A 23351-nucleotide genomic window follows, 5' to 3' on the forward strand; every position below is an offset into this window, starting at 1 on the left:
TCTGGCATTTGCCTGAGGCTATAATCCTATCAACTGAACTTTCATTATCTCCTAAACCTAATCTCCCAATTCTGTTATTCTGTTACCCTTAACCTAGCCTAGCCCTCCATTGTCTTCCCTCCCTATGGCCCCCAGCCACTTCCCACCCTTAATACTAGCTAGGCTCCATTCTCCCTTGGCCATGTGGTCCAGGTCTCTGGCATTCTATTACCTCACAGTCTCCCACAGACTACTTGGCCACTCCTATATCCTTCCCACAGTCTTTCTGTAAATAAGGTCCATCTTGTCTCCATTAAAGTGCTCAGATTCTTTAAATCTAGCCACTGCTCAGATTCTTATAATCTATCCAATAGCTCACTAATGTTCAGATTCCTTAAGAGTCTGCCTAATATGATGGATGTGCTAATAAACCTTGTCTTTGGCTGAAAAAATAAAAAATAAAAATTACTTAAGGTGAGCTGACTAAATTATTCTCAACTGATAATCTGGAGTTCAGGAGAGGAGAAAACACATTGATGGGGGCTCAAGCTAATGGCATTACCTGCATCACCCTTAATTCCTGAGGGGCACACCTAGGACTCTGAGAGAAAGATGAAATTTTACTCCAGAATTTGAGATGCACCCATAAGGCTGAAAGTTGGAATATGAATTCTTAGAACTTATGTAGATTACATTAAGTGCCTACTATGTGGCAGGTACTGTACTAAGTTCTTGAGATGTAAATACAAAGAATAACACAATCTCTACTGAAAAGGAACTTATTTTACAAGAGTGCAACCACTTTTTTTTTTTCCCTTCTGGTCTGGCTTTTGGCATTGTAATATTTAGGATAGCTTCTGTGTCCCTACCCCCTAAAGAGCTAGGGAAGAGGGCCAATGCACACCAGAGATTAGAGGCAAGAAATAGGCCTACGGAGAGAGAAAACACACCTGGAGATGGGCGTGGGGCAGGGTGTGTTGCGAACCAAGGTCCAGGAGAGCAAACAGAAATTTGGGCTAAGGTTGAAATCTGGATCAGGAAGGCAAGGCAAGAAATCATGGACTGAGTCCAAAAGCAGAAAGTTCCAAGCAGGTGGGAGCACAGTAAAGAGCAAGGTGAGAAAAACATAGCAGCTCTTTTTGTGGTGGCAAAGAATTGGAAATTGAGAGGATGCCCATCCATTGGGGAATGGCTGAGCAAGTTGTGGTATATGAATGTAATGGAATACTATTGTGCTATAAGAAATGATGAACAGGCTGACTTCAGAAAAACCTGGAAAGACTTATATGGTCCGATGCTGAGTGAAGTGAGCAGAACCAAGAGGACTTTGTACACAATAACAGCCACATTGTGCGATGACTAATATTGATAAACTTAACCCTTCTCAGCAATACAAGGATCTAAGACATCCCCAGAGGCTCGTGGTGGAAAATGCTATCCACATCCAAAGAAAGAACTATGGAAGTTCAATTGCTATCATTTTTTTTTCTCTTCTGTTGAGTTTTTTTCTCTTCTATTTGGTTCCTCCTATTGGTTTTAATTTTTACTTACAACTTCACTAATGTAAAAATATGTTTAATATGAGATTGTGTGCCACCTTGGGGAGGGTGGTGGGGAGGAAGGAGGAGAAAATTTTTAAACTCAAAAGCATATGGAAGTGATTGTTGATAAATCAAAATAAATTAATAAAATTTTAAAAAAAACATGGAGGGAGATGTGAAGCATCAGCAGCTGATAGCTTTTCTCACTCGAGTTATCAACCTGAGACACTGTCCTTTAGTGGTGGCCACAAGCTAATCTGTTGTCCTCTTCTGTCTCAGCTATGATCTTGACATGCGTCAGAGAGAAGGAAGGAGTCTAGTGTATCTGGAATGAAACCAGTCTGCACATGGTCATGAGAAAGGGCACTGTTGTGAGCATGAGTAAAGGCAGCGGAGGCAAGAATAAGCATGTATCATGCACACCTACTATGTGCCACGCACACTGTGCTAAGTATTTTACAAATATTACCTCATTTGATCCTTCCAATAACCCTGTGAGATAGGTGCTATTCATATGCTAATTAAAAAAACTGGGGCAAACAGGGCTAAGCGACTTGCCCAGGTTCACAGCGCTGTTAAGTGTTAGAGGCCAGATCTGAACTTGAGTCTTCTTGACTCCAGGCTCAGGGCTCTATACAATGTATTACCTAGCTGGGGACAGGTTTAAAACTGAGAGGTGTGGTGCAGCACAAGCCCGGAAGATCCGGAGTCTTTCTTTTCTTGTGTCACCATCGTGGTTAGTGGTGGCGTGCCTGGGTGTCCACAATAGTCATGGTTCATGCTGCTCCAGATACCAAATACAGCATGCACTAGAACTGGAGGGGTAAGTAAGGATGAAAGTGGTGGTCAGAAACAGCCTTAGAGACATCTGTCTGAATAGCACCAGCAGAGTTTACTCCCGCTATCCCATCACTAGAGAAGGGGTGTGTGGGAGTGGGCACCAAGCAAATGCTATGTGGTTAGACACAGCTCTGCCTAGGCTTACAGACTTAAAGCTGGAATGAAGGAGCAGAGGAGTTCAATGACTTGCCCAGGGTGATACTTCTTATGTCTAAGGCAGGATTTGAATCCTGATCTCCTCAACTCAAAAAAAAAAAAATCTAGTGCCCTGACCATTATACCACACTGTCACGTCAGTGACTTGTATATAGGTAGTAAGTGTCAGTGGTGGAATTTTAAACCATGTCTTCAGACCTCCAGAGCCAGTGTGCCTTCCCAAAAACAAACCATGGGATTATGGAATTTAGAGCTAGAAGAGACTTTATAGATCATAGGATAATAGCTTCAGAACCAAAGGGGGCCTCAGAGATGACCTAGCCCAGACCTTTCATTCTACAAATAAAGAAACAAAGACAAAGGGAAGGAAAGGGACTTATCCAAGACACAGAGTCAAGATAAAAGCAGATTGTGGAACTAGTTTTCTCGATTCTGGAATCTAGTGCTTTTTCTACTATAAATACTATCTCTTATCAAAACAGTGCTCTCTAAGCAGAAAACTGGGAAAGAATTTTTGCAAACAGTATCTCTGATAAGGGCCTCATTTCTAAAATATACAGAGAAATAAGTCAAATTTATAAAAATACAAGTCATTCTCCAATTGGTAAATAGTCAAAGGATATGAACAGGTAGTTTTCAGATGAAGAAATTAAAGCTATCTATAGGCATATAAAAATGCTCTAAATCGCTATTGATTAGAGAAATGCAAATTAAAACGACTCTGAGGTATCACATCACACCTATCTGGCTATCATGACAAAACAGAAAAATGATAAATGCTGGAGAATTTGTGGGAAAATTGGAACACTAACACATTATTGGTGGAGTTGTGAACTGGTCCAACCATTTTGGAGAGCAATTTGGAACTATGCCCAAAAGGCTGTAAAAATGTACATACCCTTTGACCCAGCAATACCACTTCTAGGGCTGTATCCCAAAGAGATCAAACAAATGGGAAAAGGACCCACATGTACAAAAATATTTATAGCAGCTCTTTCTGTGGTGGCAAAGAATTGGACATTGAGGGGATGCCCAACAATTGGGTAATGGCTGAACAAGGCAGACTTCAGAAAAACCTGGAAAGACTTGTATGGTCTGATGCTGAGTGAAGTGAACAGAACCAGGAGAACACTGGACACAGTAGCAGCCACGTTGTGAGATGACTAACACTGATAGACTTAGCTCTTCTCAGCAATGCAAGGACTTAAGACATCTCGAAAACTGTCATGATGGAAAATGTTATCCACATCCATAGAAATAACAATGGAGTCTGAATGCAGAGCAAAGCACACTATTTGCTCTTTTTTTTCCCCTTCTGTTTTGTTTTGTTTCCTCTTTCTGGTGGTTCCTCCTATTGGTTCTAATTCTTCTTTACAACATCACTAATGTGAAAATATGTTTAATAGGAATGTATATTTACAGCCTATATCAGATTGCACACTGTCTTGGGGAGTGAGGTGAGGAAGGAGAGAAAGAAAATTTAAAACTCAAAAGTTTATTGAAATGAATCTGGAAAACCAAAAATTAATTAATTAAAAAAACCAGTTCCCTCTTCCCTTCCTCTCTGCTTCTTGAGTGACATCAATAGCAAAATTCTCTTTTGCCACAATTATAAGGAAATTCTTGGACCTTTCTCAATGACCTCAACACCTGATTTCATCTACAACCCAATACCCACCATTATATATGGATGTCTTTAATATTAAGTACCCACCTCCACTCCTCTAACAAACAAGCCTCTCACTTTATCCACATCTTCAGCTCCCACAATATGAGCTCCATGTCCTCTTTATCAGGGAGTCACAACCAAAATTGCTCCACTTCTAAGATCTAGAATTTTGAAATTTCTTTCTCTGGTCACAATATCCTGTCCTCAGCTCTCCTAAAACCTCCTTCCTTCTAAACCTACTCTTTGTCCTCAATCTCTCCTAGTGATCCTGCTCTAACTTCACTCTTTCAAAATCATGACTGCAGAATCTTCAACAATGTGCCATCCTCCACTAATTTCTTGCTCCTTCATCCTTTAAGTGTTCCCATCCTACTATCCTGCACCCTTAGTTAACCCCACCATTACCCTTTTCTACGCTACAGGAACTCATAAGACCACAGTCAACCACATTTAGTATAAATTTAAATGATATAATCTTAATTAGGCTTCACTTCTGCCCGGCAATCTTTTCATTCATAGCTGATGAACTCCCTATCATATTACCCACAATGGCTGCTTCAAATGTTCTTTTCTTTCCCCTAGCCTTTAACTCCACTCCTAACCACTTCTCCCTCAGAAGAACTGCTATTTTACTGAGAATACTGAGGCTATCCATCATGAGATCTATTGTCATCCATCCTCTGAACATTATTACTTCTTTATGTCCTCACTTAATCTCTTGTCTATCCCTCTTTTCTCTGAAGATGAGATGAGCCTCCTTGCCTAGACCAGTCCCATCATTTTTACCTTTGATGGCATAGATCTTCCCATCTCCTGTAGGACATTTTCTACCAAATATTCCCATGTGTTCTCATCATCAGTCTCTCCTTTAAGGGTTGTTGTGGGGTTTTTTTTCCCCTCTATCTATAGCTCTTCTTTATCTCTTATCCCTACCATCTCTCCAAATTATCATATAGAATCTCCTCCCTTTTGCTTTAGAAACTCAGAATAAAGTAGTAACATTCACAGTCTCCACTGCCTCACAACCCTTTTATTCTTCAATCCCTTGCAATCCGGCTTCCATCACCAACAGTTTATTTTAAAATTTTTCTCCAAGATCAACAACAAACTCTTAAATGTAGTTATCAAATCCAATGGCCTTTTCCTCCTTGATCTTCCTGCAGCATTCTATGTTGTTGATAACTCTGTCTTTGATATTCTGTCCTTTGGCTTCCATATTTGTTCTCCCTCTACCTCTTTGACCGCTCCTTCTGCTTGCTTTAATGGTTCTTTTCCACTTGTCCACTAAGTACAGATGTCCTCAAAATCTCTTTCCTCAACCTTCTCCTCTAAATCTATCTTCTTTGCCAAATTAGATTGTTTTCCTTGACAACTTCCCCCATTCTCATGGCTTCAATTATATACATAGCTTCACCTATATACAGATGAATCCCAAATCTGTATATCCAACCCCAATCTCTTTCTTCCTTCAACTCCATGAGGCAGCTAGGTGACAGAGTGAATAAAGCACTAGGTCTAGAGTCAGGAAGATCTGAGTTCATCTGGTCTCAGACACTTACTAGCTGTGTGACCCTGGGCAAATCAATGTACCGCCATGGGCCTCATTTTCCTCAACTATAAAATGGTGATAATAATAGCACCTATCTATCAGCATTGCTGTGAGGATTAAATGATATAATATTTGTAAAAGAGCTTAGCACAGCGTCTGGCACATAGAAGTTTGCTGACTGACTAGGATTTTAATCATTCTTGCCAGCTGAAAGAAAACAGCTGATTTAAAAGATGGTACCTGAATATGGGATTTAGAGTATACATAACAAAGGTTGCTAAGTATCTGTGTGTCCTTGTGTGCTTATATCTGGAACCATGCATATCTCAAGAAGTCTTTATGCTGGTAATGGAAAGGAAATGCCCAAGTCAGATTATATAAAAAAGCAGCAGGCCTGACAGGCAGTAAGAAGAATCTCAATTGAGAGAACCAGTGATTGTTCTAACTGGGGTGACAAGTTCAAATATAAATATTTACAGAACAAAGAGAATGAATGTAAATAAACACGAGGTAGTTAGGGAAGATGGACACTAAGAACTGGGGACATCAGGAAGAGCTTCATGTTGAAGGTGATATTGAGCTGAATCTTGAAATAAGAGATGGATTCAATGATGAGGAAATTAATTTCAGATAGAGGGGATGGGGTGGCCAGTATGAAGGAAAAGAGGTGGTATATGGAGGGTCCTTTGTCAAGAACAGAGAGAAAGCCAGTATGACTGGATCAAAGAATCTAGAAGGGGAAGTAATGTATTTTTTTCAGTCATGTCTGACTCTTTCTTGGCAAAGATACTGGAGTGGTTTGCCATTTCCTTCTCCAGCTCATTTTACAGGTGAGGAAACTGAGGCAGACAGGGTTAAATGACTTGTTCAGAGTTACAGTAAGTGTCTGAGGCCAGTTATGAACTCAGAAGAATGAGCCTTCCTGACTCCAAGCCCACCAGCACTCTATCCACTGCACCACCTAGGTACCCTGAAGTAAAGGGCTTTAAATGCCCCACATGGGAGTATCTATTTTATCCTAGAGGCAATAAATAGGAAGCCACTGGAGTATGGTAATAAACAAGGTAAACTATACAAGGGGACAATCTCATAGGAATCACTAACATTTTGTGGGATAGAACTAGAATGTGGATATAGATAACAGGCAGCCACTGGAGTTTATGGGTAGAGTTGGGAGGCAGTGACCTGTGCTTTAAGAAGATCCCTTTGACAATTAAGTAGAGAATGGATTAGAGCTTGGGGAAACTTGAGGAAGGGAGCCCATTCAGAGGGCTATGTAGTCTAAGCAAGAGGTGATGAGAGCCTTACTAGAGTGATGGCTACATGAATAAGGAGAGAGGGATACATATGAGACATGTCAAAGGTAAAAACTCTTCACTTTCCATCAGTAGCTGTACTCAGTTTGGACTCCACAGAACTTCATGGTCATAAGCTGCTCACCTGAAATCTCATTATCCTGCTAATTGACTCTGCTTTGGCTACTCAACACCTTCTCCACTCCCTCAGCTTTCTTTCCCCTCTGATTGGAGGTTTGCAGGCTGAACCACTAAACCCCCTCCCAAAGCTTTCCTCTATAGAGAGACAGGATCTGAACTTCTCAACTCTCAGTTTTCCACAAGGGGCTTTGCTTGGTTCGGGCTCCACACCACCAAGTCGGGTGCTCTCCGGTGGCCCCCCTCTTTCCAGCTTCTTTTATTGTGCTGTGTTCCCCCATTAAGTTTATAAGCAGGCAGGAACTCCTTGTCTTTCTTATTTGTATCCCCACGATTAGATTAGATTATAAACTTCTTGAGGGCAGAGACTGTCTTTTTCTTATTTGTATTCCTAGCAATTAGCATAGTGCCTGGCAGATACTAGGTGCTTAATAAACACATACTGAACTGGATTTGAACAACATATTGGAATTGTGGAGAGAATGTGACTGAGGAATCAAGGACGACACCAGGCTTGTGGGCCTGGGTGACTGGGAGGGTGGTGATATACTTGACAGTAATAGATAAATTGGGAAGAGACTATAAAGAGAAAAATACTGAGTTCTGTTTTGATCATGTGGTGTTTGAGACATTCAGTTTAAGATTTCCAAAAAGTGATTAGCGATGCGGGACTAGAACTCGGGAGAGAGATTAGGGCTGGATATACAGATCTCAGGATTATCCACATAAGAATCTAGTGCAGTCCTCTCACTTTATAGATGAAGAAACTAAGGCCCATAGCAGGGGAGTGAATTGCCCAAAGTCATGTAATTAATAAGAAGCAGAGCTGATAAAACATTACCAAGGATTTCCCATCAGCCATAGTTATATTTTATAGGACAAAACAAACTTCTCAACTTAGTGTATAAGGTCCTCTACAGACTGGCTCTAGCTTATCTTTTCTGGTCTTATTTCATACCACACCCATCCACATACTGGAATGTATATTCCAGCCAAACTGGACTTCTTATTATCATCCGGTCCTCTTCTACCTCCTTATGTTAATGTAAGCCATTGCTCATTCCTGGAAGGAATCCTTCCATTGGACCCTGGAGGACAAGCTTCCTCCTCCTGGTTTAAATCATCTTTGGTAGGACTGTCCTCTCCTAATGAATTTGCCGCAGACATAGTTTTGGGCAATTATAGCTCTGGAAAAGACTGTGATATTTTTAACTTGTATCCCCAGTACCTAGCATAGATTTTCAATCTGTGACCAGCTATCAGCAGCAGCAATCTTTAAAACTCAGAGGGATAACACATGCCTCCAGTGACCTACCTGGTACATTGCAAATCAATATTTGAGAGATTCTCAGAGTCTAGAAATATTAAAATAGAACTAATATGTGGAATGACATATTCTTACAATCTTTTAAACTTTGTACTTCAAAAGCCTTCACAGCATGTAAATCAGCTAGAAATCAGTAGCTGTTTATGGATTTGGAATTATATAGGAATGAGCTTTCACTCTTATCCCACCGTTACCTTTCTTTTTCATCATAAATTCCCTTTTCCAGCCCCAGATTCCTTCCAATCGACCCTACAACCCTTAAATATACTGCAAAGAAAAAGTATCGAGTCTAGCAGGAATAATTGGATAGGGAGGCTGGTAGGAGAAAATATGGAATAGAATCATCAAAAATATAATCCCACAGAAAGCTTAGTAATATCTAGGCACGATCCTCTGTCTTGCCTCCATTATAAGACAATAAAATCCTTAAGGCATTGTTTCCTTCCTTTGTACCATCCCACAGTGACCAGTGGAGTTCCTTCCGTAAATTTGAGGTACAATAAATATCACTGGCTGAACCCTGTCTCCTTTGTCACAGAATCACTAAGTATCAGGGCTGGGAAGGCCCTTAATCGTTATAATGCTTCACATTTATATGAGTTTAAGGGTTACAAAACACTTTCCTCACAATAGCCTCGTGAATTTGATAACTCTGTTTTACAGAGGTGAAAACTGAGACTTAAAGAGGTTAAGTTACTTGTTCAAGGTCATTTAGTTAATAAGTGGAAGACCTGGGCCTTAAACTCAGATCTTCTGCTTTTAAATCCAGTGATCTTTCCACTCACATCAGTTAGAGCTAGGATTTTACAGCTGGAAATGACCTGATGACCCAGATTAGAACATAAACCAAAGAACGTTGAAGCTGGAAGGGTACTTAGAGGTCATCTACCCCAATAGTGTCAAGGACCACTAAAGCCATACATGGGGATCTCTGTGGGCTACATACTGACTTGAAAAACCACATACTAACATTGTCCATGTTCTACTGTATTTTATTTGTTTTGCTAAATATTTCCCAACTACATTTTAATCTGAGACCATAGTCTAGAGTGTCACAGGCTGTGAGTAAAGTGCTTGACATCTCCGATCTGTCTCAACTGTCCCACTCTATAGATGCAGAAACTGAGAAAAGGTCATACAAAAGTTAGGGGCAGAACTGGGACCAGAAGCCAGGCGCCATGGCTACTAGTCCTATACTCTTTCCATCACACCATGCTGCTTCCTTGCCCATCCCTCCTACCACTCGCCCCACTGAGCACATCCAGTCCTATAAACACAACACTATAAATCCTTGATGTCAAGACTGGAAGAACAATTGTCAATAACCATTAGAAGCTCTCCACTCACTGACCACTTACCCTCATATAGAATTCTCTGCCCTCATTCCCGGATTTGATCTGAAAGATGTAATAGGCACCAGGATACCGAGTGGTTGCTTGCATTTGGAAGATGTCAGCGGGAACAGAACGTCCTGACACCACGTCCATGTCTCGGTACAGGATAGTGAAGGGCTGGTCTCTGCAGCCAGGATTTTCAGCTGGACACATGCAGCGACTTTGGGAGGTAGAAATAGCATTATTACTTCACAAATCCTTTCCATATGGACTGCTGCATTTCTTTCCCTTTCTAAAATCCACTGGGCAGTATAGAAATTGGGACACCAATAAATATTTATTAAGCACCTACTATGTTGAAGGCACTATGCTAGGGGATAAGACAAAAAGACAGAAATGAAATCTTATGTGTCTTCAGGTAGCTTATATTCTACTAACTGCAATGTGGCAATCTTACAGACTCTCTGTTCTCGTCTCAACATTTCAACAGAGCCAACAAACATAAAATCTTTATTGTCTAGGATACCAGGGAATGTTACATTCTGGTTATCATCATACAGAGTGTTCTTGTATAATGCTTTATTGAGCTTTAACGGATTAAAACTGCACTGAGACTTTGGGGACATCCCCTAGAGTAAACCTAGATGACCAGTTTTTTGTTTTTTTGTTTTTTAAGAACTCTGTGTGTATGTTTGAATGTGTGCATACATACATATTTAAAAAAACTCATTGTTGTAAGTATTCCCTCCACTGGTGCAAATCACAATCCATCCAAGACTTCTTATCCCATGCAATTTTTTTCCATGTCTTTCAGGAAATACCCCATAGAGGTTCTTTCCAAAGAAGTAGAGGCCTTCCTCTGATTCTTCCACAAAAGTCTTATTCAATGCCTCACTGTGGTATGGAGATGGCTCCTGGCCTTTCAGCAGTTCTGCCAGAGCAGAATAAACTTTTCCAGTATGGAAAGGTTCCAGTTACAGCTCTTGAAACAGACTCTATGTCCTCTGTCCAAGGACCAGCCTAGCTATGTGCAGTCTCATCACCAGAAAGTTGGCTATTCTGGGATCAAGTTTTTGCCCACAGTGTGCCAAGAAATGGATTCAGAGAATATTACCACCACCATCACTTTCCATTTATATAATGTTTTACATCTCATATTTCACTCAACCCATGTAACAGCCCTATTTTATGAGCTTACAGCACAACTTTAAACCTCCGTTTTCTGATCTATAAAGAAGGGAACAATGAGCACAGAATTTCAAAATCTCTGAGTCTGAAGGGGCTCCAGAGACCATTTTCTCCAACTTAATCCTGAACAAGATCCCCTTCACCAACAGCCCTGAGGAGCAGTCAACCAGCCTCTTCTTAAAGTGAAGTCTTTAAGAAAAGGCAATGAAGGGGTTTGTTGCCTCCAAAATAGACCGTTCCTCTTCTGGATGACTCTAATTATTATTTTTTCTTAATTTGATACTTGGATCAATGTGTTATCTCTTCAATGTGAGCAACTCTGTCCAGTGCAGATGATAAGCTAGCTATGCCTTCTCATGGGAGATTAATCCAATTTGCTAGAAACCTCATGCTAGATCTCTCACCATTTTGTCAGTAGTAATGGGTTACATGGGCAGTGGATAAAGTGCCAGGCCTGGAGTCAGAAAGACTTCTCTTTTAAGTTCAAAGATAGCCTTAGACATTTACTACCTGTGTGACCCTGGGCAAGTCAATTAACTCTGTTTGCCTCAGTTTCCTCACTATAAAATGAACTGGAGAAGGAAATGGCAAACCATTCCAGTATCTTTGCCAAGAAAACCCCAAATAGGATCGCAAAGAGTTGGGAACAACTGAGCAACAACAACAGTGGAGTATACATTGATCATCCCTTACTCTTACTACATTACTAGTCTACTTTCTCTTCTAGACATACATGTGTTTGAAGCAATATCCTTTCATCTTCTGGCTTCAATTATATTGAAAATGTCAATATTTATATGATTCATTTTATCCAACAATATGTGATATTGTTGGTCATTGGATAAGAACCTCACATACTTAAAATAACAACATTTAAATTTGGCCCTTTCATCTGTCCTTCTGCTACTAAGAGCCATTTTGTATTTTTCTGTTTCTTGGTTTGCTATGGCGAAGGAATTTATCACTAATACATGGTCTACTGGTGATGAGTATCCATATACTTTGCTGAGGTGGTCCTCAGAAAGCACACACAGTCCATCACCGGGACAGAACTCAAGTTGGATCAGCTTTTTGGCTACTGTTATCACACTGTTCACTAATAGTGAGTTTGAAGTTCACTTAAACTGCCAGATCATTTTTCAGATGAATTGTTACTTAGCCCTGCCTTCCCTGTAAAGCACTTGTAAAATCAGTGTTTTGAAACTGAGGGTAAATCTTATAGTTATTCCAATTAAATTTCATCTTATTAGATGCAATTCAACATTCTCTCCTGTTGAGTTCTCTTGGGATCCTAACTCTACCATCCAACATGTTACCTTTCCCTAATAATTATTGACAGTGCACAGTATGACAACATTTATAATAAACACTTGACAAAAATTCCTGATAATCATTATGGAGACTTTCTTCTTCTTTAATCAATATCTGTTAAGTATAGATGTTAACATAGTAATATCTTATCTTCCATGAACAAGCTGTTCCACAAAAGTTAAAATTCCAGATAACAGGTTAACACATTAGATATGAAAAGGTTTTAAAATTGTAAATATTTGGGATAGAAATCTCTCTAGAAATAATATTGCACATCTCTGTCTTCTTAAATGGAGGATACTAAACATGACTTAACCTTTTTTGATGACTCAGAATCATAATTGTTGACATTCATTTTAAGAGTCAGCAGCATAACATATTGGCCAGAGCACCAGACCTGCAGCCAAATGACCTGTTTGAGCTCCAGTTCTACCACTTATAATTTGTGTGACCTTAATCAAATCACAGAATCTCTCTGGGTTTGTTTCCTCATCTATTAAAAAAAATGGGGCTAATATCCATCCTGCTTATTAGTGGAAATATGGTACAGTGTATCCAGCAGACTTGAGTTCCTACTTTGCCATTTCCTTCACCTTTCTGAGTTTCCTTTCACCTTCCAAGCCTTTCACAGTTTCCTCATTTGTAAAATGAGAGCCATAATACCTGTGTAACTGAGTTTTGTGCATGCCCAGGACATGGCACCCATATGGGAGATGGTAGGGACCTACTCCTGGGAGAAGATATTCTGTATTTCCTAGCACTTGGGTAGGAGTAGCCTCTTACCACTGTCTAGCTAGCTGAAACTAGCCGTGTCTTTAAAATCACTCAACTGGGACAGTCTTGTTCTCTTTCTAGTGGGGTGTGTGTGTGTGTGTGTGTGTGTGTGTGTGTGTGTGTGTATGTGAAAATCTTGCTCACCACAACATGGGCACCACACACTAAGCTCTGTGCAGGGGGAGGTGGGGTCTACCTTCCCCTCCCCATTTAGATCCTGTGGGCCCAAGATTATGGCTTGAGGTTTGGGTCTATTTCAGCACAGGCATGCAATCCCTGTACCTGGGAGCTCGAGCCATAGCAACCTTGCAGCCAAGATCCCAGGCCAGATGTTGCTACCAGTCCAGCAAGGAAACCCTGAGAAGCCAAGATCCTGGGCTGTAAATCCCAGAGTGCTTTGAATCTGGAACTTGCTGGAACCATGCTCTATAGGAACTGAGAACCTAATCCCCTTCCCCTCCTCAGAGATAGAGGGAAAATAGGCAAGATTGTGCTTCCAGGTGCTAGAGGGAAAGTCTGTATGTTTGTTCTTGCTATATCTTTGAAGCAAATATTTCTTTTTAAAAGGTAATCTGACTTTTACATGGTTAAATGGAACTAAGGTGCAGGGGACCCTTAGAATTGGGCGGAATTGAGCCAATGGCAGAGACTAGCTACCCTTAAGTCTCCTAAAGGTACCTGAGAACCCTAGGAGAAGTAAAGTGTAACATGCCTGGCCTTCAGGTAGTAGCCACCAAAATAATAACTTTATTTTGCAAATATCATATTTGCATCACCTTTCTCACATAGCTCTTGCCAGGAAATATGCCACTCCCAGACTGATGCTTTTGTGAAGGCAAAGGAGGCCATCTTTTGTCTCAATTCTTAACTTAGCCTTTAGCTACTGAATGCGCATTGCCTCAGACAGACTGAGACCAGGGAAAGACCTTCGCTTAAAAAGGCCAAGGTCTCCCACTGCATCTGAGGCCATCACCAGTCCTCCTGACCTATGTCTTGCCACTCAACTCCAGCGACTCTGGAGGAGAGTGAGGCTGATGCCTTTGCCCAGCTCTGCCTCACTCAAATCCAATTCACTTGCAAGTCAAGACATCACCCTGTGGATGTGTCATTGATTCTCTTTGAGAGCAAAGGACAAACAACAACAAACAGGAACTTTATTACAAACCTAAAAATAGTCTAGAAATACGAGCTCTACTATTATTACCATGCTGTCGTTCTGAGACACTCTCAAAAAGGGACTCTTGTGGTATAGAGGGCGATTTGTTCCCAGACTGCTGTCTTTCATGTTCTTGTATCTTTTTTTTTATTGTTTTCCTGTCCCTCTCTATCAATCACAATCATTTCAATTAACTCAACATTTAGTAACCATCTTCTATCTGTAAGGAATAGTGGAGCGCCCTCAGAGTAAGCCAGGTGAGCTCAGTTCTTGATTCTGACACATACTGGCTCTGTGACTGAGCAAGTCACAGGCTCCCACCGGGCCCCTCTCTAAGACTCTGAAGTTGCATAGTAGATACTGACCTACTCTGACACAGGGAGTGTGCTTCCCTGAGATTTCCTTATAGCAATAAAATTGTAGGTCTAGTACCTAGTTCTATCCTCTAATGAAAAGGCATTGTTCTTGGAGGCCCTGGGAATACAAAGGCAAAAAATAAGCAGTCCCTTGCCCTCAAGGAGCTTGCATTCTAAGTGGGATTCCAACATTTACACATATTAAGAAAATATAAGACAATTTCAGAAAGAAAGACAATTAACACATATGAGGACGAAAACAAACTTCATTAAAAAATTGGCAGTGGAGCTAAGTCTTAAAGGAAATTAAGCATTCCAAATTCCAGCTAGGGTGATGCAGTGGATAGAGGGCCAGCCCAGGAGTCAGGAGGACCTGAGTTCAAAGCCAACCTCAGACACTTCTTTATGTGTGATCCTGGGCAAGTCACTTAACCCTATTTTCCTCAGTTTCCTCATCTGTAAAATGAGCTGGAGAAGTAAATGGCAAACCACTCCAGTATCTTTGCCAAGAAAACCCCAAATGTGGTCAGGAAGTTGGATATGATAAAACAACTTAACAATAAAATTCTAAATGTATTTCACATCTATCTATCTATCTATATATGCATATATATAACATATATGTATATTTATATTATATATATATATATGTGTGTGTGTGTGTGTGTATATATGTTCACACATATAGACAAAGAGAGAGAATGCCAAGTTCAAGGAAGAATCAATAGTATATCCCAACTTTAACACTGTGTTCATAAAGGGGAGTAATATGAAATGAGATTGAAGAGGTAAGGTAGAAATAGATTGTTAAAGGGCTTTAAATATCATTGATGTGGTTAACTGGGCCTTCAGATAATGATTATGCTGACAACTGAACAGAATTTGGTTAAGACAAGGAAGAGAATGAATCAGTCCTCCCTCCTAAACTACTATAATAGCCAGCTAATTGGCCTCCCCATTCACAGAGCAGTATTTGCTCAAGGGCCACATCTAAGTGCATAATATTTATTAGCATCACAAAACTCTGATACCCCACAAGACATGGAGATGAGTTTCTGTTGGTGGGGGCACCACCATCTTTATAATCTCAGTTTACAATCTCAGTCATCATCAATTGTTCCCTTTACCTCACTACCTCATATTCAGTCAGTTACAGGGTCTTACCTATTCTTCCTCCATAATACATCTTGATATTCATCCCCTTCTCCTCCCTCACACAGCCACCATCCTGGTCCAGGCTTTTGTTACTTTTTAACCTACACTATGGCTATAGCCTCCTGATTGGTCTCCCTCCTCGAATCTCTTCCCATTCCTATCCTCCACATAGGTATTAAAGAGATTTTCCTAAAAAGCGAATCTGACTATTCACCCCCATATTCAGTAAACTCCAGTGATCCTTATTACCTTTAGGACCACATATAAACTCCTGTATTTGGGATTTAAAGCTCTTCATGATCTGGGTCCAGCCCACCTTTCTGAGATATTATTAAGCATTGCTTTCCTTCATGCTTTTTATGTTTCAGCCAAATAAATCTGTTTGTCATTCCCCTAAATGTGACTTTATATCACTCATCTTTTTGCCTTTGTACAGGTTGTGCTCCCATGCCTCAAAGTACTCCCTCTTCACTTCCAACCCTGTTTGTTGTTATCGTTCAGTTGTGTCCAACTCTTTATGACCCCATTTGAGGTTTTTTTAACAAAGATACTGGAGTGGTTCGCCATTTCCTTCTCCAGCTCATTTTACAGATGAGGAAACTGAGGCAAATAGGGTGAAGTGCCTTGCCCAGGGTCACACAGCTAGTAAGTGTCTGATGCCAGACTTGAACTCAGGAACTTACTGCAAGGCTGGCACTTTTGCCACTGCATCATCTAGCTACATTGTAAATGGTTACAAAGTGGTTCCATTGATGTTCAGTGTTAAGCTTTTAATAAAACATTAATTCATTGCTGGACCTACAATGGTTCTTGTGCCAAAGGGTGGAGAGCATGGCTTTCACTTCAAAGGCTATTGAATACATCACCTTCCAATTGGCATATTATAAAGTTTTGTTCATCACAAAGATCTTTGAAGCATCACACATTTCTCACTTTTCTCATTCCTCTTTGCCAATTTTAAATAAAGCATTAAAAGTGAATGGGAAATAGTAAATATGGCAGAAAGTGAAAGGGTAGTGGCATACCCAGGGTGGGGAGCAGCCAACAACAATGGAAGGGGGAGAAGGTAAAGACATGGTTCTGTGGATGGGAAACACCTAATTGTGAAAAAATCCCTGTACCAAATTTCTCTGATAAAGGTTTCATTTCTAAACTAGATATGGAATTGATTTGAATTAATAAAAGTCATTCCCCAATTGATAAGTGGTCATAGAATATAAATAACAACTATCTAGGGAAGAAATCCAAGCTATCTATAGCCTCAGAAAAAACGTTCTAAAGCACTAATAATTAGAGAAATTCAAATAAAAGTAACTCCAAGGTTCCACCTCATATTCATCAGATTAGCAAAGCAGAGAAATGAGAGATGTTGGAAAAGCTTTGAGAAAACAGGCACATTGATGCACTGTTAATTGAGCTGTGAATGACTACAGTCATTCTGGAAAGTAATTTGGAAAGTTACTAAATGGTGAATTTTGACCTTTGACCCTCTGACCTAGCAATACCATTCCTAAACCTATACTCCTAAAGAGATCAAAGAATGAGGGCAAGAATTTATGTACACGAAAATATTTATAGCTGCTTTTTTTTTGGTGGCAAAGAAATGAAAAACAAAGGGATGCCCAAAAATTAGGGAATAGCTGAATAAATTGTGGTATATGAATGTAACAGAAATTATTGTGCCAATATAAATGATGAAAGGGACAGTTTCAGAGAAACCTGGCAAGGCTTAAATGAATTGATGCTCAGTGAAATGAGCAAAACTTCAACAATTTATACAATAACAACAACACTGAGAAAATGAATATTTTTGAAAGACGTAGGAACTCTAATCAATTTAGTAATCAACCATGATTCCAGAAAAGAAATGATGAAGAATTCTACCAACCTTCTGAGAGAAGGTGTCAGAATTAACATGCAGAATGGGATGTACATTTTTGAATAAACCGGATGTGGAAATTTGTTTTGCTTGACTATGCATATATGTTACAAGGGATTTGCTGAGGGGAGGGGGAAAGATTTGTTTTGGGTTTTTTTCCAGTGATGAGAAAGAGTGATGGAAGAGAGAGAAAATAAATACTTGTTAATTGAAAAAATAACATTAATTTTAAAAATGGTTAGATGAAGAAAATAAATTAGTCCCATTGTGTCAAAGGTAGAAAAAATATTGCAAAGCACTACCCTGGTGCCCTCAATCCAAGAAGGATTTAATTTAATTTCTAGCTTAAGGACATTTCCTGATATGAGCAGAAAAAGGTCTGACGATGGGCAGTCTATTTCAAAACTAGAATGGGCTGCCTCAGAAGGAAACAGTTTCCCCATCAGTGAAGGTCTTTGTGCAGACACTAAGTGACAGCTAATCAAAAATGCATAGAGAAGATTCTTGTTCAAGTCTAGATTACTGGAGTCAGGAAGACTCATCTCCCTGAGTTCAAATCTGGCCTCAGGCACTTACCAGCTGTGTGACCCTGGGCAAGTCACTAAACCTCGTTTGCCTTAGTTCTTCCTCTGTCAAATGAGCTGGAGAAAGAAATGGCAAACCATTTCAGTTTCCTTGCCCAGAGGACCCCAAATGGGGCCATGAAGAGTCAGACACAACTGAAAAATGACTGACAGCAAACTGTTATGTGTTGTTATAGTGAAGATTCCTGTTCAGGTAAAGATTGGACTGGGTGGCACCTCTAAGGTCCCTTCCAGTTCTTAAATTTTATGATTCAGTGATTCCTATGCATTATTTTCTTTCAATATCCAGTGAATGAATAAAGTATTTTAAATGGTAGACCTTCAAAGGATATAACAGGCAGTTTTCAGATGGAAGAAATTAAAACTATCTAAAGTCATATGAACAAATGCTCTAAATCACTACTGATTAGAGAAGTGCAAATTAAAACAACTCTGAGGTACCACCTCACACCTACCAGATTGCCTAATATGACCAAAAAGGAAAATGATAAATGTTGGAGAGGATGTGGGAAAATTGGGACACTAATGCATTGTTGATGGAGTTGTGAATTGATCCAACCACTTTGGAGAGCAATTTGGAACTATGCCCAAAGCGCTATGAAACTGTGCATAGCCTTTGATCCAGCAAAACCATTAGCAGGTCTGTATCCCAAAGAGATCATAAAAAAGGGAAAAGGACTTACATGTACAAAAATATTTATAGTGGCTCTTTTTGTGGTGGCAAAGAATTGGAAACAGAGGGAATACTCATCAACTGGGGAATGGCTGAACAAGTTGTGGTATGTGAATGTAATGGAATACTATTGTGCTATAAGAAATGAGGAGCAGGCAGATTTCAGAAAAACCTGGAAAGACTTATCAGGGGTGGGGAACCTGAGGCCTCAAGGCCACATGTGGCCTTCTAGGTCCTCAAGTGCAGCCCTTTGACTGAATCCAAACTTCATAGAACAAATCACCTTAATAAAAGGATTTGTTCTGTAAAACTTGGACTCAGTCAAAAAGCCATAGCCGAGGACCTAGAAGGCCACATGTGGCCTCCAGGCTGCAGGTTCCCCACCCCTGAAGATGAACTGATGCTGAGTGAAGTGAGCAGAACCAGGAAAACACTGTACACAGTAACAGTAACATTATGCAATGATCAACTATGATGGACTTAGCTCTTCTCAGCAATAAAATGATCTAAGACAATTCCAAAAGAATCATGACGGAAAATGCTATCTACAGCCAGAGAAAGAACTATGAAACTGAATGCAGATTGAAGCATACTATTTTCACGGTTTTTATTTTTTTTTCCTTCTCATGGTTTTCCCCTTTTGTTCTGATTCTTCTTTTACAACATAACTAATGTGAAAATGTTTAACATGATTGTACATGTATAACCTATATCAGATTGCTTGATATCTCAGAGAGGGGGGAGAGAGGGAGAAAAAAATTTGGAACTCAAAATCTTACAAAAGTGAATGTTGAAAACTATATTTACATGTAATTGGAAACAATAAAATACTCTTAAGTAGAAAAAAGTAAAATTGTAGACCGTGTACACTGGCTTCCATGAACTTGTAGAAGAAGTATAACAATTTATCTAGAGGAGCTTTGAATGCATAGGAAGTCAGGCACTAAAGATAAATGAAGACTTTGTCTAATAGACTTTGTTGCAGACTTTGACTGACAGATCTTTCTGTTAGGTTTTCGTGGTTCTTGCATTTTCTTTATGAATGATGGGGAGCACTAATATGATCGTGTTTTGGGGTTTGATGTCTTTTTGGTCCTGACCTAAGACTTCATCAATATAAGGAGCTGCCTGAGAGAAATCCCCTCTATCAAATCAGGTCCACACGTGCTCTGCAATTCATATTCTTAGCGAGTTACCTGGAGCATTGAGATTTGAAATGACTTATCCAGGGTGTCACAGTCAGCATGTGTCAGAGGCCAGACCTGAACCCCAGTCTTCCTGACTATGAGGCCAGAACTCAATATGTGTTCCTTCTCAATATGGTGTATCAATATGGTGGAAATATAGAGAAATATGTTAGTTCTGGAGTTCTCTGCCTTGGTTAAACCACTTTTAGGATATTGTGTTCAATTCCAGGTGTCATATTTAAGTAAGGACATAGATTGATCAGAGACTGACCAGAATAATGAGAGAGCAGAATTTGCCATGGAACAGTCATGTGAAAGAATTGAGGCTCCTTAGCCTAGAGAGGAAAATACTTGACAGGAAGGACACATGAGAGCTGGCTTCAGGTATCTAAAGAGGTGTCATACGGAAGAGTCATTAGACTTCTTTTTTTTTTTAAGGCAACTGGGGATAAGTGACTTGCCCAGGGTCACACAGCTAGTAAGTATCAAATGTTTGGTCTGAGGCTGGATTTGAACTCAGGTCCTCCTGACTTGGGGCCAGTGCTCTATCCACTGCACCACCTAGCTGCCCCTAGACCTATTTTTATTGTTCCTCCTCAAGACCCAAACTAGGAACACTGGGTAGAAGTGTCAGTGAAGTACATTTCATTCAAAGCCCCCTAATTAAGGCTGTCTAAAAGTGGGAGGGACTGCCTGGAGAAATAGGGAATTCCCCATCACTGGAGGTCTTTAAGCAAAGGCTGGATGGTCACTAAGTGGGAACAGAGAAGATTCCTGTGTCTGCATGGGTTGGCCTAAATAACCGGCCTATGAGATCTCTCCCAGGTCAGAAATTGTGCGTAAGAAGGCAGGAGGGGAGAGAGGGAATGTGCTTTTATATGCTTTTGTCATCAAGAGAATGCAGAGTCACAGAGTGAGTTGTAAAAGATTTTATAGTGCTCAGCAGGAATTTAATAAATATTGAATTGGATTGAATTTGTTAAATAACCTAGACTAGGATTCTTAACTGATTTTTGTGTCACAGACCCCTGTAACAGTCTAGTGAAAGCTACAGATTCATTCTCAGAATAATTTTTCAAATTCACAACTGAAGAAAATGCTAAATTTCAGCTAGAGATTAGTGACAAAAGATGTAGTTTTTCTCATCCCCACTTTCCCCACATCCAAAGGCCCCTTCAAATCTAACTAGACCAATATCTTTGTTTTAAAGATGGGGAAACTGAGGCTCAGAAAATTTGAGATGCCATAGATTACACAGCTAGTTGGTGGAAGAGGCAGTAATCAGTGAATTAGGTCTCTCAATTCCCAGCCCACAATTTTTTCAACCACACCCTCGTGCTTATAGCTTTTTGTCCAAATAATATTGAAAGTAACAGGAAAGGAAAGGTTTGACCTCCCTGGAGAAAGAATTATGCTATCCATTATGAACAGGAATCCAATAAAAAGTTCCATGAGTTTTGTAACATTTTTTCACCTTGACCCCCACTCACTTTGAAATATAAAAATTCTCCATATGCATCTCTGCCAGGCCATACACCTCCAATTTCATGAGCTCCTCAGGATAGTATTACTATTGTTATTGATGTATTAATAATTTTTTTTACACAAAATAAAACAAAAACAAAAGCTTCTAGTGCCAGAATTTTTCCTAGTTTCTCCCATTTTAATATCATTGACAATCAGCATTATTGAAACCAAAAGAGGCTTTCTCCATTGTGGAGAATTTACAGAAGAATATGAATGGGAATTGCATAGAATCAAAAGGCCTATATAAGTTCTAATCTATGATGAATGATCAGAGTATAAGTACACTGACGAAGCTGCAGATCTATCTGAACATGCAAGCGACAATAATAACTTGCATTCATATAGTGCTCTAAGATTTACAAAGCATGATCCTCTAAATTGTGAACTCCTTAAGGACAGTGGCTGTCCTTATTGATTATTGATTGATGCTTAGTGATTGACATTTGTGCTAGCTTAACATTTTTGAAGAACCTTCACATCAGATTTTGCTATATGTTTGGCCTTTCTAATGATAAGGTAAGCAGGATATATAACATTAGCCCTATTTTACAGATTAGCAAGTTGAGTCAGAGTGGAAGTCATTTGCCCAGGGTGCCACACTTGATAAGTTGCAGGAATTAAGCTAGAATTTGAACAGAAGTCTAAATATAAGCCCCTTGAGGGCAGACTGTTTTTTGCCTTTTGTTTTGGCATCCTTAGTGCTTAGCATAGTGTAAGTATTAAATAAATGCTTGTTGACTGATTGAGTGATTGATTCTGACTCAGAATCTGGTTCTCTTTCCACCATACCATGGCTATTTTATCCCACTTGGAAACCCACAACTTACTTGTCACTGATCTGGATATAAGGTTCCTCACAGCGAATGGGATCTATACATTTGAAGCCCCCTTGCAAATTATAACAAGTTTGCTGTAGAATGCAGGTGTGGTTCTGATGCTCACACTCATTGATATCTGAAATGCAGAAAGGGGACATAGTCAATAAGGAGATTCCTAAAATGTAGCTCTGAGCAGGGAAAGGACTACTCATGACAGATCTGACAAAAAAAAAAAACAGAGCCTAGCTATATAGTTCAATACAGAAGGCATCTGTGAGGAATTGGGAAGATGGAAGGAGAAAGAAATCTTTGAAACGCTGTCTTTTTTACTAACAAGGGACAAGGAAACCAGCTTTACCATATAGCTTGTCAGCCCCTTACTGTTAGCTCCTTTGCCATTCCTATGATCATTAATGCCCAGCAGTATAGACAAGCCATGAGCATGAAGACCTGGGAGTAGAGCAGGAGATCATGGAAAGTAAGTTGAAAAAAAAAAAAAGGTTCTGGGGAAGAGAGGCCAGAAAAGTTGTACCATTCCTTAACAGGGCAAGAGTGTGGGCCTCCGCCGACTGTGACTAAATTAATCCTTAATATTCTTCAATGAAATGAAGAGGAAAGCATGACCAAAGCCAGCTCTCCAGGGGAACTTTGGAAACATAAGAGAGGTCTCAGTGCAGAACAGACCAGACTAAGAGTATGGTTCACAGCAATCCTGGCTTGGTTCAGCGCCTTCCTTGGAGGGGCCCTCATGAAGGAACTAGACTGCTCTTTTCACTCACAACTTTCTAGAATTCCCCTTTGGCAGGACAAAGCAGGCAACACGAGAGGCCTGCCAGCCAAAACAGAAGCAAAAACAGCAGCAGCTGTGGGCACTGAGAGACCATTGAGAGACAGGCAACCTATTGTGCATTCAGT

General features: G+C 40.0%; 1 protein-coding gene across 4 annotated transcripts in view; it reads right to left on the reverse strand.

Moving 5' to 3' along the window:
• Positions 1 to 23351, reverse strand: part of FBLN5 (fibulin 5) — a 136830-nt gene that overhangs the window by 15137 nt on the left and 98342 nt on the right. For all 4 annotated transcript variants that reach the window (XM_021004285.2, XM_021004284.2, XM_021004281.2 and 1 more), the window contains exons 9-10: positions 22446 to 22572; positions 9853 to 10048 (exon numbers count right to left, since the gene is read on the reverse strand). In XM_021004285.2, coding sequence (XP_020859944.1) covers positions 9853 to 10048; positions 22446 to 22572 — 323 coding nt within the window. The remainder of the gene's footprint in view (positions 1 to 9852; positions 10049 to 22445; positions 22573 to 23351) is intronic.

The sequence above is a fragment of the Phascolarctos cinereus genome, unplaced genomic scaffold (assembly GCF_003287225.1).
Source record: "Phascolarctos cinereus isolate Bilbo 61053 unplaced genomic scaffold, phaCin_HiC Scaffold_3;HRSCAF=262, whole genome shotgun sequence".
Lineage (NCBI taxonomy): Eukaryota > Metazoa > Chordata > Mammalia > Diprotodontia > Phascolarctidae > Phascolarctos > Phascolarctos cinereus.